General features: G+C 34.2%; 1 protein-coding gene across 3 annotated transcripts; it reads left to right on the top strand.

Annotated features, from left to right (window-relative positions):
- The first annotated feature begins 215 nt into the window (after positions 1-215).
- On the top strand, positions 216-12,626 carry LOC112703034 (myosin-12). Of its 3 annotated transcripts, none has more exons than XM_025754333.3 (40): positions 216-597; positions 677-805; positions 1,368-1,511; positions 1,610-1,755; positions 1,844-2,000; positions 2,081-2,139; positions 2,230-2,389; positions 2,475-2,624; positions 2,725-2,861; positions 2,943-3,089; positions 3,508-3,609; positions 3,693-3,750; positions 3,833-3,934; positions 4,031-4,068; positions 4,268-4,394; positions 4,516-4,686; positions 4,767-4,898; positions 4,998-5,104; positions 5,439-5,499; positions 5,632-5,809; positions 5,937-6,142; positions 6,283-6,402; positions 6,520-6,618; positions 6,981-7,196; positions 7,710-7,849; positions 7,927-8,028; positions 8,438-8,624; positions 8,692-8,739; positions 8,833-8,892; positions 9,018-9,188; positions 9,306-9,458; positions 9,538-9,744; positions 10,185-10,334; positions 10,426-10,496; positions 10,597-10,696; positions 10,787-10,843; positions 10,932-10,988; positions 11,177-11,257; positions 11,674-11,756; positions 12,211-12,626. In XM_025754333.3, the coding sequence occupies exons 1-40, from the start codon at positions 595-597 to the stop codon at positions 12,350-12,352; spliced, it is 4,758 nt and encodes a 1,585-aa protein (XP_025610118.1). In that variant the 5' UTR covers positions 216-594; the 3' UTR covers positions 12,353-12,626. The 3 variants fall into 3 exon arrangements, with proteins under 3 accessions (XP_025610118.1, XP_025610117.1, XP_072055566.1); XM_025754332.3 differs by having other exon boundaries at positions 8,686-8,739; XM_072199465.1 differs by lacking the exons at positions 216-597; positions 677-805; positions 1,368-1,511; positions 1,610-1,755; positions 1,844-2,000 and having other exon boundaries at positions 2,545-2,624; positions 8,686-8,739.
- The last annotated feature ends 344 nt before the right edge of the window (positions 12,627-12,970 follow it).

Below are 12,970 nucleotides of genomic sequence, written 5' to 3'. Positions count from 1 at the left end.
CATCAGACACAGATCATACCAAATCAAAGGCAAAATTATTAAAATTAAAAAAAAAAAAATAATATCACATTCCGAAAGGAACAAGTTGTGAACTATTATCACCTGGGCGGTGGTGGTTTCATTCTCCGTATGTCTTAAGCAACATGGCCCCACCACAGTGATCATGTTGCAAGCCGCAGACACATGATTTCAATATTTTAAAATGTAAACAGTTTGCTTTTTTCTTTTTTTAAAAAAAAAATTCTGAGGCTTAGCTCTCCTGGTTCCATGTAAGCATCTACCGTGGAAGGAGCAATAAAAAAATAAAAATGAATAAATAAATTACATGGGACTAAGAAGAGAAAGGGTGGTAAGTGAGGTGTGAGGTAAAGGAAAGTAATGCATGCTAATATGCTATTGCTACAACTTTTTAGCTTAAAGAGTAACCAACCTGGCATTTCTTCAGCTTTTTTAGTTTCCCTTTAGAACATTTATTTCTGTTCTCTGTGCCTCTCTGCATCCTCTATCTTCTAGTAACTATCTTGTTAGGATCGGTTTGGCTTGGTTCAGTTCGGCTCGGTTATCTGATTTTCATGAAAAGCAGAATTTAGCATAATGGTAAGCTTCACACCATAGATGACATTTTACTTCATTTTTTTGTTGATCTCCTTACTTTTTTTTTTTTGTGATGGTTCAGGGAACGCCTGTGAATATCATCGTCGGATCACATGTTTGGGTTGAGGATCCTGAGATTTCATGGATTGATGGTGTGGTGACAGAAATCAATGGCAAAAATGCTACCATCGTTACTTCAAATGGAAGAACTGTAAGCTTCTTTTCTTTTACCTGATCATGTAACTGGAAACTCAAAAGCTCTGTTAGCTATTAGTGAAACAATACAAACTTCCTCAGAACCTTGTTCTTGACTACTATGGATCCAAATTGTAGACATGGAGTAGCTATACTATGTGATTATCTGATTTTTGGTTTCTCACTGTATCTCTCCACCTAAAGGTCAAGAATTAATCCGTCGCAAATCAGGGATCTATTTAAGAGTTGTCGCTAGCCAATGAGTTGCTATTTACTTCATAATAGCATCAATGCAAAAGTTTTAGCATTAGAGCTACAGTTGCAATTTTCAGCTTCACTATTACTAATATATAATTTAAATTTAGTCATAGAAAAATATTTTTCAGAACTAAAAAATATATATAACTTCTTTCCCTCAAATATGTCCAAATTAGAGTTTCAAATCATAAAGTAGCATTTTGTTTTCTAAATAAGAGACCAAAAGCTATACTTGAAAGTCAAGCATGTATCACTATACTCTTGAGCTAAAAATACAAGTAAACAAGGCAGATAAACATTAGCATTACCTTCAATTTCAGGTGGTGGCAGAGATTTCGAGTATTTATCCGAAAGATACAGAAGCGCCAGCAGCAGGAGTTGATGACATGACAAAGCTGGCATACCTCCATGAGCCAGGAGTCCTTCATAACCTTGCCATTCGTTTTTCTCTTAACGAGATATATGTGAGTCGCAACCGGTTCATAAAACTCTAAATGTATTTATAGGCCAATATTCTAAGAGAAATGAGCAATATTTAACATCTTGAAATTGAAACAAACAGACATATACAGGGAATATCTTAATTGCAGTGAATCCTTTTCGACGACTGCCACACTTGTATGATATCCATATGATGGAGCAATACAAAGGAGCAGCATTTGGAGAGCTTAGCCCTCACCTTTTCGCCGTTGCCGACACCTGCTACAGGTATATAACAATGCAGAAATAGATTTGGAGTACATTTAAAATCAGAGGAAAAGAATTTGATGAAAATCAGAATCATTTAACATGTCAGGGCAATGATAAATGAAAGTAGAAGCCAGTCCATTCTGGTGAGTGGAGAGAGTGGAGCTGGTAAAACAGAAACCACCAAAATGTTAATGAGATATCTAGCATTCATGGGAGGAAGATCAGGTACGGAAGGAAGAACGGTAGAACAACAGGTTTTGGAGGTGAGTTTGAATACTTCTTCAATTGTTTCTTCAACCGCTGTTAACACCATGTACATGTAGTAACATTTTCACTTCTTCAGTCCAATCCAGTGTTAGAAGCATTTGGAAATGCCAAAACTGTCAAAAATAACAATTCAAGGTAAATTTTAGAGGCTTTTAAAGTTCAGATTTTATGTCATAGTTTCCACTTTTCTTCTTATCCTAATAAAACTGTCGGAGTTTGTGGCAGTCGTTTCGGCAAATTCGTAGAAATCCAATTCGACAAGAATGGGAAAATTTCTGGAGCTGCAATTAGAACATATCTCCTAGAGAGGTCACGAGTATGCCAAGTGTCCGACCCGGAGAGAAACTATCACTGCTTTTACATGCTTTGTTCAGCACCACCAGAGGTGAATGAATTCTCCATAATAATCCTGAAAGAAATTAAACATAATTTATCACTCACAAGACTAACTGTTACACTTTACTCAATAGGATGTAAAGAAGTACAAGTTAGGGAATCCAAAGCAATTCCACTATCTTAATCAATCAAACTGTTATGAAGTTTCAAATGTAGATGATGCAAAAGAGTACTTGGAGACCAGAAATGCAATGGATATTGTAGGAATCAACCAGGAAGAACAGGTATAGGATCATCACATTTGTGAATCAAATTTTATTATTTCAATGAAGCATTGATTTCTTTCTATACATATATTTAATTTAACAAAATTTCCTTACACAGGATGCTATCTTTCGTGTGGTCGCGGCAATCCTCCACCTTGGTAACATTGACTTTGTCAAAGGGACTGAAGTTGATTCTTCCAAACTGAAAGATGAAAAATCACTGTTCCACCTTCGGACAGCTGCAGAGTTGTTCATGTAAAAATCATAGATCCATCCACAAATGCCTCTAGTTTCAGTATTTCACCTTTGTTGTCCTTTGACTCACCATTTGTTCAGGTGTGATGAGAAAGCATTAGAGGACTCACTTTGCAAGCGTGTCATTGTTACTCCTGATGGCAATATTACAAAACCACTCGACCCGGACTCAGCTTCTTTGAGCCGAGATGCTTTGTCAAAGACGGTTTACTCAAAACTGTTTGATTGGTAAGCTTCTTTAAGCAGTCTGATACTAGATTTAAGACAATAATTCTAAAAAAAACCAGCAATAACAAAACTTTGATATCTTGGAAATATTCTACTACTAGTGAACAACAGCAATCATAATATTAATTCATAATAAATCCTAAGAAACCATCCTGCAAATAAATGATCTCTACTTCCAATTAATAAGAGGGGTGTATCTATCATGTGCAGATTACAAATTGAGAAAGTTTTTATTGGAAATACGAAAATCTTAAGTTTCCAATGCATTTGTTCTGTATCTATTAAATGAAAAAATTTAAAACCTTCCACTAATGGTAAGCTTATTATGTGCCCTAAGAACACATATTAGCTAAACCCTTATAAGAGAACTTTCAGCTGAGTCAAAGAGTAAACTAAATGAATTATCAAAATATGGCAGGATTGTTGACAAGATTAACAGTTCAATTGGTCAAGACTCCAATGCAGTAAGCATAATAGGAGTCCTTGATATTTATGGGTTTGAGAGCTTCAAGATCAACAGGTATAGTACAATAATTTTGCATAATAAGGAAAATTTCTGCATTCCTATATTATATAGTCTTAACCTGTTCTACATTTTGTAAGTTTTGAGCAACTATGCATCAACCTAACGAACGAGAAGTTGCAACAACATTTCAACCAGGCAAGGCTATTTACCTTACAAACACAATTTGAGCATTTTTGTTGCTGCAAATATTAATATAGAAATCTATATGTTTCAACAGCATGTATTCAAGATGGAGCAAGAAGAGTACACCAAAGAGGAAATCAATTGGAGCTATGTTGAATTTGTGGATAATCAAGATGTTCTTGATCTTATTGAGAAGGTAACAAGAGACTTTGTGTCATCATTGCTTGTGTATGGATCAGCTATACCAGATGAAACCACGAAAGACATGAAACTGATTATTTCTTGCTTGCAGAAACCTGGGGGAATAATTGCTCTTCTTGATGAAGCATGGTATGTCATTTTTCTCAAAATATTGTGAATATATCCAAATAGCAAGACAGATGAAAACAAATTTTATAACAAGCATGAAAAATAATTTCCAAAAGAGGCGCAAACATGTTGGTCGAACTCGCTTATACAGTACTAAATTAAAAGCTCCCCTTCAAACAAGTGAAAACACCATTTGAATTTGTATTTGTATTTTCTGCAGCATGTTCCCCAAGTCAACTCATGAGACTTTTGCACAAAAGATGTACCAGACATATAAAGCACACAAGCGCTTCAGCAAACCAAAACTTTCTCGGACAAACTTCACAATTAACCATTATGCTGGAGATGTAAGCTCAATAAACTCTTATTTTCTGTGTCCATAAAGTTTGAATTTCTTTCTTGGCCATCCAATCCAGTCAACAAAAAGTAAAAATGTTAATTTCTTTTCACAAATCCTTCTTAGTACAGGTCACATATCAAGCAGATTATTTCCTCGATAAAAATAAAGATTACGTAGTAGCGGAGCATCAAGCTCTTTTATGTGCATCCAAGTGCTCATTTGTTGCAAATCTTTTCCCTCCTTTACCTGAGGAAACATCAAAGCAATCAAAATTTTCTTCCATTGGTTCTCAGTTTAAGGTAATATCAAATGGATACTTGTTGCTTCGAACACTTAACCAATGCATGAATTGCTTCTGAATCTAATCTTAAACATCCAGCAACAACTACAATCTCTCATGGAGACACTGAACACAACAGAACCACATTACATAAGGTGTGTGAAGCCAAATACAGTCTTGCAGCCAGGAATCTTTGAGAACTTCAATGTCCTAAATCAGTTAAGATGTGGAGTAAGTTAAATGTGTCCTACTCTCTAAAATGTACAAGAGTAAAGTAAATTAGATTATTCCCTCCCACCAAAGAAGTTTATTCAACCGGTGAACTTGCAGGGAGTACTTGAGGCAATAAGGATTAGTTGTGCCGGATATCCAACGAAAAGAACATTTGAAGAGTTCCTTGACCGTTTTGGAATGCTAGCTCCAGATGTCCTTGATGGGTATTAGATTATTTTACTTTACAAGAAAATGACAATTTTAGGTTTATTAAAAGAAAACTGAAAACCATATTCATAAAACATTATAGTGTAAGAATGATAAAGCGAAGATGTAATACAAGCAATTTTATGTAAAACTACCTAAAGCATAACTTGAAAATAACAATAAGAATTATCTATTATGTAGCTCATATAGATATCAGAAAATCAATTGAGACTGATTTGAAATAAAAGTATAGGCCTATTGTTCTCATTGTTAAGTCTTAACTCAACAAATATATATTGTTAAGTCTTCACATATAAAACCTCATGATAAGTGAGTCTTTCTTCTGTGCAGGTCAGATGAGAAAAAGGCAGCTATTGCCATATGTGATAAGATGGGATTAAAAGGCTATCAAGTAAGTATATACATTCCATAACATGTCAGATTCAAGAAAAAGGCACAATTGTCCCAAAAAAAATTGCTAGTAACTTATAAGTTATAAGCTCTAATTCATTTTCCCTCACCATGTAATGTCACTTTCGATCAGATGGGGAAAACAAAGGTATTCCTCAGAGCTGGACAGATGGCCGAATTAGATGCACGAAGAGCTGAAGTCTTAGCCAAAGCAGCAAGACTCATACAGAGACAAATCCGTACACATTTAACAAGAAAAGAGTTTATCACCTTGAGAAATGCTACAATTCATATCCAGAAAATTTGGAGAGGTAAGCTGTCTTCACATAACTTTCTGTTTTCAGTTCATGTATTCCTATTTCTTGATTGCATCATTGTGATGGTGTTGTGCCAAAAGTAACTGAACTGAATTATTTTCCTTTGGCATTAATATTTCAGCAAAACTTGCACGTGAACTCTATGAAAATATGAGGAGAGAAGCAGCCTCAATCAGGATACAGAAGCATGTGCGTGCACATAGAGCAAGAATGAATTACACATCATTACAAGGATGTTCTATAGTAATTCAATCTGGAATGAGAGCATTAGCCGCACGAAACGAATTTAGGTACCGAAGACAAACGAAGGCTTCAATCAAACTTCAGGTAAAGACAGCTAGAAGGAATATCTAACACCAAAATAGATCATGAATTTATGACCACCATATTCATCTACATGAATTATATGAATACTTTGTGTCTCTTAGATTGAATGTTGACTATTCTATTTTATTTTCCTCTCAAAGACACAATGGAGAAGAGTTCAAGCTCTTTCTGATTACAAACAACAAAAGAGAGCAGCTATTATATTTCAGTGTCTCTGGAGAGCCAGAGTAGCAAGAAGAGAGCTCAGAAAGCTTCGGATAGTGAGTTTTATTTATTCTTATGTTTCTTATTTCATAAGCTTTCTTCCAATTCTTTTAGAATATCTATAAGGAAAGAAGGGATATTTCAAAAAATAAAAAGGCATGCTCATTGTGTAGGCTGCAAGGGATACTGGAGCACTTAAGGAAGCAAAGGACAAGTTGGAGAAGCGTGTTGAGGAGCTTACATGGAGATTAGACATCGAAAAGCACATGAGGGTAAGGACTCTTTCAACTAATACTCCATTATGAATGCCAAATCGCTTTAAGCGTTATGGTGAATAGATGTAAAAAAGAGGCAGCCCGATGCACAAGCATCCTGCATTAATGCAGGGTCTGGGGAACGGCCACCCAAAAGGTGTAATGTACGTAGCCTAACTTGATAATTATGTCAGTGGCTGTTTCCACGGTGAATAGAAATAAAATAAAAGGAATTATTTTGATTCAGAATATTCTCTTAAATCAAAAGTAACTGCACAGTCCATACTGCAAATCATTCAAAATAGCAGTGAAAGGAGAAACTAATTTGTTCATAAAGCTTTTGTATCCACATCAACTAATCAAGAAAAAACAAATTTCAGGTTGACCTTGAAGAAGCTAAAGGACAAGAGATTGCAAAACTACAAAACACTTTACAAGAAATACAAGGTCAGCTAGATGAAGCCCGCGCTGCAATTATTCATGAAAGAGAAGCAGCAAAACTAGCAATTGAGCAAGCACCACCAGTAATTAAAGAGGTTCCTGTTGTGGACAACACAAAGCTAGAGTTACTAACAAATAAAAATGAGGAGCTGGAGGTAAATCTCAACTTCCATCTCAGAATGGTACAATTTACTTTCAGAAGTTTAATGCTGAAAACATCAGAATTACTATAGGTAGAAGTTCCAATACTGCAGATAAAATTTCATGAAAGAAATTATGTGATATTTTTAAATAGTATAAACGAAAGAAAGGACTATACTTTCAACCCCTTTTTTTTCTCAAGAAGAAGGCTATGTCATTTTCCAGTAGAAATTTAAGTTACAAAAAAGTAGAAGGAAATGTAGGAAAAGAAAATTATAAAATGGTGCCTCATGGAATAGAACGTATGATTATTTGCAGAAGAATAGAAACTTCCGCATCCAAGAAAACGTATTGATTCTTGGGTATTAAGATAGAAAATGCTGCTACGTGCTAACACAATTTCGGATGCAATGTCAAACCATCAAATGACGATTCAGATAGTAAAAATACAGCAGCATGTATGCATTGTTTTTCACATCATAATTAATAAGATGACATGTAATTTCATTTAACTTCTGAATACATAGACTGAAGTAGAGGAGTTGAAGAAGAAGATTAAAGAATTTGAAGAAAAGTGCTCAGCAATTGAAAATGAGAATCAAGCTAGGATTAAAGAGGCAGAAGAAGCACAACTAAAAGCAACACAACTTCAAGAGACTATTGAAAGGTTGCTTAGCTCCAAATCATGCAACATCCTTTCCATCATATATATTGCCACTAACGGTCTATTATTTTTAACTCCAGATTGGAAGTGAGCTTGTCCAACCTTGAAACTGAAAATCAAGTGCTATGCCAGCAGGCATTGGTAGAATCAAAAAATGAAGATCTTTCCGAAGAGATCAAAATGTAAGAACTATATACTATTTGCACCTTCTATTATTCCTTTTCTTTTGTGATATCTAGCATCAGAAAATATCAGTCTGGCACTGATGAACTTGAATCTAGCCAACTTTAAATTTTAGTATCCCTTGGCAATATGGTGATAATATAAATGACATGCTTACTTTAATTTTAGGCTCTCTCTTCCTTTATTTTCCTTTCCGCAGAAAACAAATAGATAAATAAAAATTCATGGCGTGTTTTACAATATTTGTTACTTTCTTTTCTGTACCTTCTACAGATAACGCAAATAAGTGAATAGTTTTAGTGAAGATTTAAAAACTTACATCAAATACCAGAAGTAATTGCTACAATAACCCTGGCATAATATATACTCTTCTATAGTGAAATACTGAAACTCTAATGCTTTCTGTAGCCTAAAGGATCAGATAGCAAACCTAGAATCAGAGAATGAACGCCTGCGGGACCAGGCAGAAGCAGCTGCCATGGAGCAGAAAGTTCACCCAGATATAATAGCAACAAACCAGGAAATTTCTGCTGATCAACACGAACAACATATCCAACAAAGAATTGTAGCAGATAATGTGACTCCACAAATCAAGGTACACCACTTTAAATTTTCTTACAAAAACAAATCATTTTATGACATTATCTTTTATGAAGGTGCAGAATCTAGACAATGGACATCTAGCGGAGGAAGAATGCCGTGGAAGAAAAGTATTTCCAACTTACCTCATTTGTTCATTTTGTATTTCTGGATAACTAAATAAAATAATGTTCTATATCAAATAATAAAAATTATATTTTCAGGAACCAAGAGCAGCTGTCTCCTTCCTTACAAAACAAAGATCACTCACAGACAGGCAGCAGGTATGTCTCTGAAATCTAAAAGCAATTAGGGAAAGAAGTTTCAGAGATCGAAATATTTCGAGAGAGCATGCAGTTGAACATTGAAATAAATGGTTGCTTACCACTTTGAATTCTCCTGTAAACAGGAAAGTTATGATGCACTGCTCAAGTGCCTTACCGAAGATAAGCGTTTCGAGAACAACAGACCAGCAGTTGCTTGTATTGTTTATAAAGCACTTCTTCATTGGAGATCCTTTGAAGCAGAGAAGACACATATATTTGATAAAATTAGTCACACCATCCGATCATCTATAGAGGTAGAATCTTCCAAGAACTTTAATACCTCAATAAAGATTAAGTAATTCTAGTTAACAACATCGGCTCTTGAAACTTCATGTATTATTAAATCAACTTACTATTTTTTATGCTGGCAGAGTCAAGAAGGAATCAATGATCTAGCATATTGGCTTTCAACAACTTCAACACTTCTGTTCTATCTGCAATGCACACTCAAGGTCAGCAACACATCTAAGATGGTGTCACGCAATCGAAACTCCCCTGCCACTCTATTTGGAAAAATGGCACAGGTAAGCTTTGAAGACTCAAATTTCCTTGTATTATATCAATATAAAAGAAACTATATTGGTTGTTGATATACAAAACCAGGGTTTACGTTCATCTTCATTGGGAATTGGGATTTCAAGTGGTTATAGTGGAATGGTGGACAAGCACAATGACCAATCTAAAGTCGAAGCCAAGTACCCAGCAATTCTGTTTAAGCAACATTTGACTGCATATGTTGAGAAGATATATGGAATGATCCGTGACAGTTTAAAGAAGGAGATCAGCCCATTCTTGAATTTGTGTATTCAGGTAAATCATCATTTTCAAGAAAACCTTCTATAAGAATATAGTACCTCCAGCAGTAAGATAGAATACTAAGCTGCGTTTGGTTTTGAAAACAGATCAAGACACAAAAATTAGTATTTTTGTATTTTGTCTAGTGATAAATTGAATATAAGAAAGAACAAATTATAGAAGTCCAATTTACTCACATCTCCTCAAAACATCTCTCGAAAAAAAAGGTAAGGCAACTAGCAAGAAATACATCAAAATGCTAACTCCTTAGGAAATTAAAGCATCACCTCACAATAAAAACTAACAAATTCTCACGAGACAAATGTTGTCATGTACACATTTCCACACATCATATATATCAACCTCCAATTTGCTAGGCCATAAGAAAAACTTCCAAATCACAACATGGGATTAGATATGGGATGATCTAATAAATCTTTTATCACCATTAACAGGCACCAAGAGCCATAAGAACCAGATCAATAAGAGGGTCATCCAGAAACATCCATTCGAATATACTTGCAAAACAACAGGCACTGCACATGCACTGGAAAAGCATTGTCAACAAGCTAGATGAAATCTTGGGTGTACTGTCTGATAACTATGTAAGTATGAAGTAGTACTCAATATTTTCTTTGTTGGGTTATACTTACAAGAGAAGAGATTTCACAATATTCCATGATCTTGTGACTTCAGGTCCCTTCCATGATAACAGGGAAGATATTTAGTCAGGTTTTCTCATTCATGAATGTCCAACTCTTTAATAGGTGAGACGATTTTCTTCAATTTCTCTAAGCATATTTGAGTAGTAAACACTGATTCAATTTAATGTAAGTTCTCCTAATGCTGTGAACATGATTCTCTCAGTTTGTTGCTTCGTCGAGAGTGCTGCTCCTTTAGCAATGGAGAATATTTGAAGGCAGGTTTGCATGAGTTGGAACTGTGGTGTCTTAATGCAACAGATCAGGTAAAGATTAGATATTTGCCATAAACCATGGCCAGAGTGAAAAGGACAGAAGCACAAGAAACTCACTTTCTATGTATTTTTACACTGCAGTTTGCTGGGTCATCTTGGCATGAACTCAAACAAATACGCCAAGCTGTCGGATTTCTGGTACACAATCTGATTGAGATTAAAGAGAATGCACTCTTCCTTTCCCTTTCCCTCTATTCAATTCTTAAAAATTGCTTCATTTATGCAGGTCTTGCATCAAAAGGCTCACAAATCTTTGGAAGAGATCACCAATGAACTCTGCCCGGTAACTTGACTAACTCATCCATCCAACACATCAATATGCTTCACTCAAACTTAAGGATTTCTATTAAGGATGATTTCTCTAAACTCTAAACTCACATGTTTAAAAGTTCTAGGGGAAAATGGAGTTATTCTGATTCATGTCAATATATATAACCTAACATTTTTTTGTTTACTATTTTCCTATATCAGGTGTTAAGTATTCCACAAATATATCGTATTGGAACTATGTTCTGGGATGACAAGTATGGATCTCAGGGATTATCTCCAGAAGTAAGTGCTTGTCTCTTTGTTCACATATATATGCAGAACTAATGCTCCGTTGTCCAAATATTTTTCGCAAGCTTTCATTTCCATTTTAAGGCAAATACTTGCATACATTGTTTGCTTCAAAAGGTATAATAAATGACAACGAAATAGCAATACCTAAAAAACTATTGCTAATCTGCTACAATAATCCACAGATAGGTATTAAATCTTGGGGCAACTGACCGAATTTCAAAATGGGAAATATAACTATGAACAATATATCGTAACACCAAAAGAACTGACCCTGAATTCACATTGAGAATTAAAACAATTGGGACAACTATCATGAGTTCATTCTGCATTAGATAACCTTACACAAAATTACAGATAAAGCCTAAACGCATGTTCAAATTATTTCTTGTTATTATTATTCTGTACAGGTCATAAGTAGAATGAGAGTACTTATGACAGAAGACTCGACAAGCATGCCCAATAACTCATTCCTTCTTGAAGTGGACTCCAGGTAATTAATTATTAATTTGTTCCTATATCCATTCTAAACTTTACTTTTTGTATGATCCATACCAAGAAGCCATTATGCAGCAGATAGAAAACTGTATATATTCAAACTAATTCCTAACGAATTTTATATCAGACATTTTGGTCCTCAATAAACTTTTATTACTTTAGAAGTCCCTGAAAATTATACCTCTAAGGCAGATTAGTTCCTTTATCACTTTTAATGAAATTTATAATATGTGCATTTGGTAAATTAATCTTTAACAAATTTTATTATAAGAAAAATTAGTCCTCCTTATATAGTGACCAATTCGTCTACAAGACTTCTAAAATAATAAAATTTTGTTGAGGGTAAAAAAATGTCCGATTTAAATTTTTTTGGGACCAATTTAGATGTTTGCTCTATGGAAAAATATTCCTTGACAAGCTATTGCACTGTTTCCTTGTACAACATTCAGCATACCATTCCTGATGGAGGAGATGTTCCGGTCTATGAGTGACATCAGACTATCAGATATGGAAGTGGATCCACCACCAATCCTCAGGCAAAGGTCTGATTTCCAATTCTTACTGCAACACATTGAAAGCGATTCTCAGTAACCTAGCAAAACTTTGGTGTTCATACACAGTTATACTTTCTGATTTCTATTTATTTGATTTGAGTTTGGTGTGAGGAGTGTAAATTGAGTGAAGAGGTGAGGGATTGTATTTTTTTTATCTATTCTTTTTATTTATTTTCTGAAAGTTTCCTATTTTTTATTCTTCTAGGGCTTCCTTTTAAAAAGAAGGAATGCCACAGTGAAATTTAATGTTGTTGTACAGTATAACTTTTGAAAGGAATGAAATGAAAGGAAATCTTGATTTTTGTTATGTATATTTGAATATGATGCATAGTACTATGAAAAGCATAAGTTTATATTTTCATGTGAGGAAAATGTTATAACCTAACATATTTTGTTTGTTCACATATAAAAAATAATTTTAAATTATTTTCTTAGTCAATTTTTTATTATATTAACTTAAAAAATAATAAAATAAATACATCTAAATAAATTTAATATTTTTAAAATTTAAAATATAAGTTAAAAATAAAACTTAAATAACACAAAATTAAACTTTAAATCTCTAAATTAGTTTTAAATTTTTTAAACACTAACACATCTTAAAATAAATCCCTAAATTAGAAATGGCAAAACTCTCCGAAGTGCAAGGATTTTC

The sequence above is a fragment of the Arachis hypogaea genome, chromosome 7 (assembly GCF_003086295.3).
Source record: "Arachis hypogaea cultivar Tifrunner chromosome 7, arahy.Tifrunner.gnm2.J5K5, whole genome shotgun sequence".
Classification (NCBI taxonomy): Eukaryota; Viridiplantae; Streptophyta; class Magnoliopsida; order Fabales; family Fabaceae; genus Arachis; species Arachis hypogaea.
Note: the sequence above shows the minus strand (reverse complement) of the source record. Positions and strands in the feature narration are given on the sequence as shown.

What these genes read in the sequence shown, in the direction of transcription:
- LOC112703034 (XM_025754332.3), top strand. An exon ending in TTTGTTCAGCACCACCAGAG is followed by an intron (nt 2,390 to 2,474) that starts GTGAATGAATTC and finishes TTTACTCAATAG; the next exon opens with GATGTAAAGAAGTACAAGTT. An exon ending in CTTTCCGAAGAGATCAAAAT is followed by an intron (nt 8,029 to 8,437) that starts GTAAGAACTATA and finishes TGCTTTCTGTAG; the next exon opens with CCTAAAGGATCAGATAGCAA.